At 30.7% G+C, this 2,435-nt stretch overlaps 1 protein-coding gene across 1 annotated transcript; it reads right to left on the reverse strand.

The window, feature by feature from the left end:
- Window positions 1–245: 245 nt before the first annotated feature.
- LOC141699934 (agamous-like MADS-box protein AGL62) lies at window positions 246–913 on the reverse strand. Its single transcript, XM_074503731.1, has 2 exons — window positions 859–913; window positions 246–817 (listed from the first exon to the last, which is right to left on the reverse strand). Exons 1-2 carry the CDS (start codon window positions 911–913, stop codon window positions 246–248), a joined length of 627 nt encoding a protein of 208 aa, XP_074359832.1.
- Between the last annotated feature and the right edge of the window lie 1,522 nt (window positions 914–2,435).

The following is a 2,435-nucleotide window of genomic DNA, read 5'->3' on the forward strand; positions in this document are numbered from 1 at the left end:
TTTTGATAACTTTTCAATAGTAATTGACATTTTAAGCTTAAAGAATATTTAGACATATGCAGCTGACCATTTTCAAAAAACAATATCCATTACAACCTCAGAATAAACTTCAGATCAAACTGTTTGTCAAATTTAAGTTACAACTTTAACCAATAGATAGAAAAATGAACTTTCTTTTCCGGCAAAGCCACACAGCATCAATCAAAATGGAGACTCAGAACTGTCTAGCAAGAAACAAGCTCAGATTACGCAGCAAAGTTGCTCAGTCCAAAATAACCATTACCATATCCGTAACCAGGGACATGAGAAGCAGGATCAATCTGATTAGGCTTAGCTTCAAACTGATTAAAGGCCCTGTGTCCATTAAAACCAAAAGGTGGCAAATTAGAATTTGCATTCTCAATCAAGATGCTATTAGCTTGATTGTTCACATTTTTCTTCAACGCTTCCATGCAGTCCTTCAATTGTTGAAGCTCATCAAATCCCATCTTTTCGACCGGAGATTCCCACCAAAACTGGCTCTGGCTAGCTTGCCTCATGTCATCAAGTGCCTCTCCTTTCTTCCTCTCACCCTCTAGTTCATTGAAAATTTGTGTGAGATGGAAGTTCAGCTCGCAAACAGTCATACTACGATGAGCTTCAAGGAGATGGAGAGTGCTTGAGTTTGAAGGTGGAGGATTGCGACTAAAAAACCTATCAATTATACCTTCAACATTTGGATGTCCAAAGGAGAACACTTTTCCAGCTGGAGAAAAGACTATAATGGCAATCTCAACTCCACAAAGTGTACAGAGCTCACTTGCCTTCTTAAAAAGGCCTGATCAACGTTTGAGAAGGTAACTTGCAGGTAATTCTTACCCTCTATTTTCGCAATCTTGATCTTTTGGCGGCCAATGCTGAACTTTTTGGCCATCTCTAAACAAGCTATCAAGAACAGAAACCAAAAGAAAAGCAAATGGAGCAATGTTTATGTATGTTGAAGCTCTGATTTGTAGAGTAAAATCATTTGGTATTTATAAGAGGCTTGGCATTAACACTGAAAGCTGGCAAAAATTATAATCTCCTAATCTGTGTTAAGGGAATCAAACATATTGTTCCTGTGACAATATCAATGATTGGGGAGTTACAAAACTTAATGTATGGATATTACTAATATTCATGTTATTGCACATTTTTAAATCAAATTAAGCCAATAAATTTTGTTATTAAATACTTATTGTAGCGAATTTGTTATTCTGCTGGTTGTAGCCACCATTCTCATTTTACTTAATCTAGTGAAAAATACCTTAAAATTCACATGAAAAAATAATTTGACAATATCTAAGTATAAGTTATTTAGCAGTGTCCGTTTTGACTAAATTTTTTTCTGTGAATTAGGTGTCAAAATTCGCTATTGTAATTTCCTTTTAAATATATTTTTCTTACCGGAAAGCATGATTTGCATAAAATTTTTAAGATATTACGATCCGTAAGACGTCAACGTATCAAATAATGGGCATAATCTATTTTTCATTTAAAATAGAATTATTACCATACAATAATATTGGCTAAAATAGGATGAAAATTTTGCTGCAATTTTAGTAAAACATGATAAAATTTCATTCCATTTCCGTCGAATTGAAGCTTAAGTGCCTTTTTAGGAGATATACAATGCAAACCAGACTAAGTTATCCTTGTGCTGGTGTTCAAATGTGGATTGGATTTGATTAAATTCATATTCATATTCATTTAAATTTATTGGATTGGATTGAGATCGGATCAATTTCAGATTTTTAATAGCGTAATTCATAAACAAATTCATTAGGATCTTCGATTATCGGATCGGACCACTGGATCCATTTAAATTTTTTGAGATGAATAATTTTAATTTAACATGGTTAAATAATAAAAAAAACTAAAGCACAAGAAACTATTTTAAGTTAGAGGTGTTGTGAAAATAATTTCTTTTTGAAAATATGTGAAAATAGTTCAGTTTAAAATAATTATAAAATAAATACATAAAAGTAAAACATTGTAATTTCAGAAATATATGAATTAATTACATATGTCAATTTTAAAAATTAAAATAAAAAAAATGTTGTGAATTGTGAATAACTAAAATATTATGTATAAAAATAATTTGTGACATACATGATTCACTCATTTGAATATGATAACATGTGGTGTGTACAAGAAATTTTAATGTGATGAAATAATAGTTAATGTGAAAATACAATAAAATAACTTATAAAATTAGAATACCAATACGTATAAATTAATTTTATTAATTGATTATAGTTAAATTTTATTTATATATATAAATAATTTATAAATGTATAAGTTTAGTAGTTCGGATGTGGTTTTTATCGACGAGTGAAAATCCATATCCACTTCTTAATGAATCGAATCCTTGTAAGATTGGAGGGGAATAGAGCTGCAAATGAACAGAGCCGTTC

Source organism: Apium graveolens, unplaced genomic scaffold (genome assembly GCF_009905375.1).
Source record: "Apium graveolens cultivar Ventura unplaced genomic scaffold, ASM990537v1 ctg1516, whole genome shotgun sequence".
NCBI lineage: Eukaryota > Viridiplantae > Streptophyta > Magnoliopsida > Apiales > Apiaceae > Apium > Apium graveolens.

Excerpts from the sequence above, each read along its gene's own strand:
- LOC141699934 (XM_074503731.1), bottom strand. The coding sequence starts at position 913 with ATGGCCAAAAAGTTCAGCATTGGCCGCCAAAAGATCAAGATTGCGAAA. Across the intron at positions 818-858 it reads CAAGATTGCGAAAATAGAGG|GCCTTTTTAAGAAGGCAAGT; the intron begins GTAAGAATTACC and ends AACGTTGATCAG.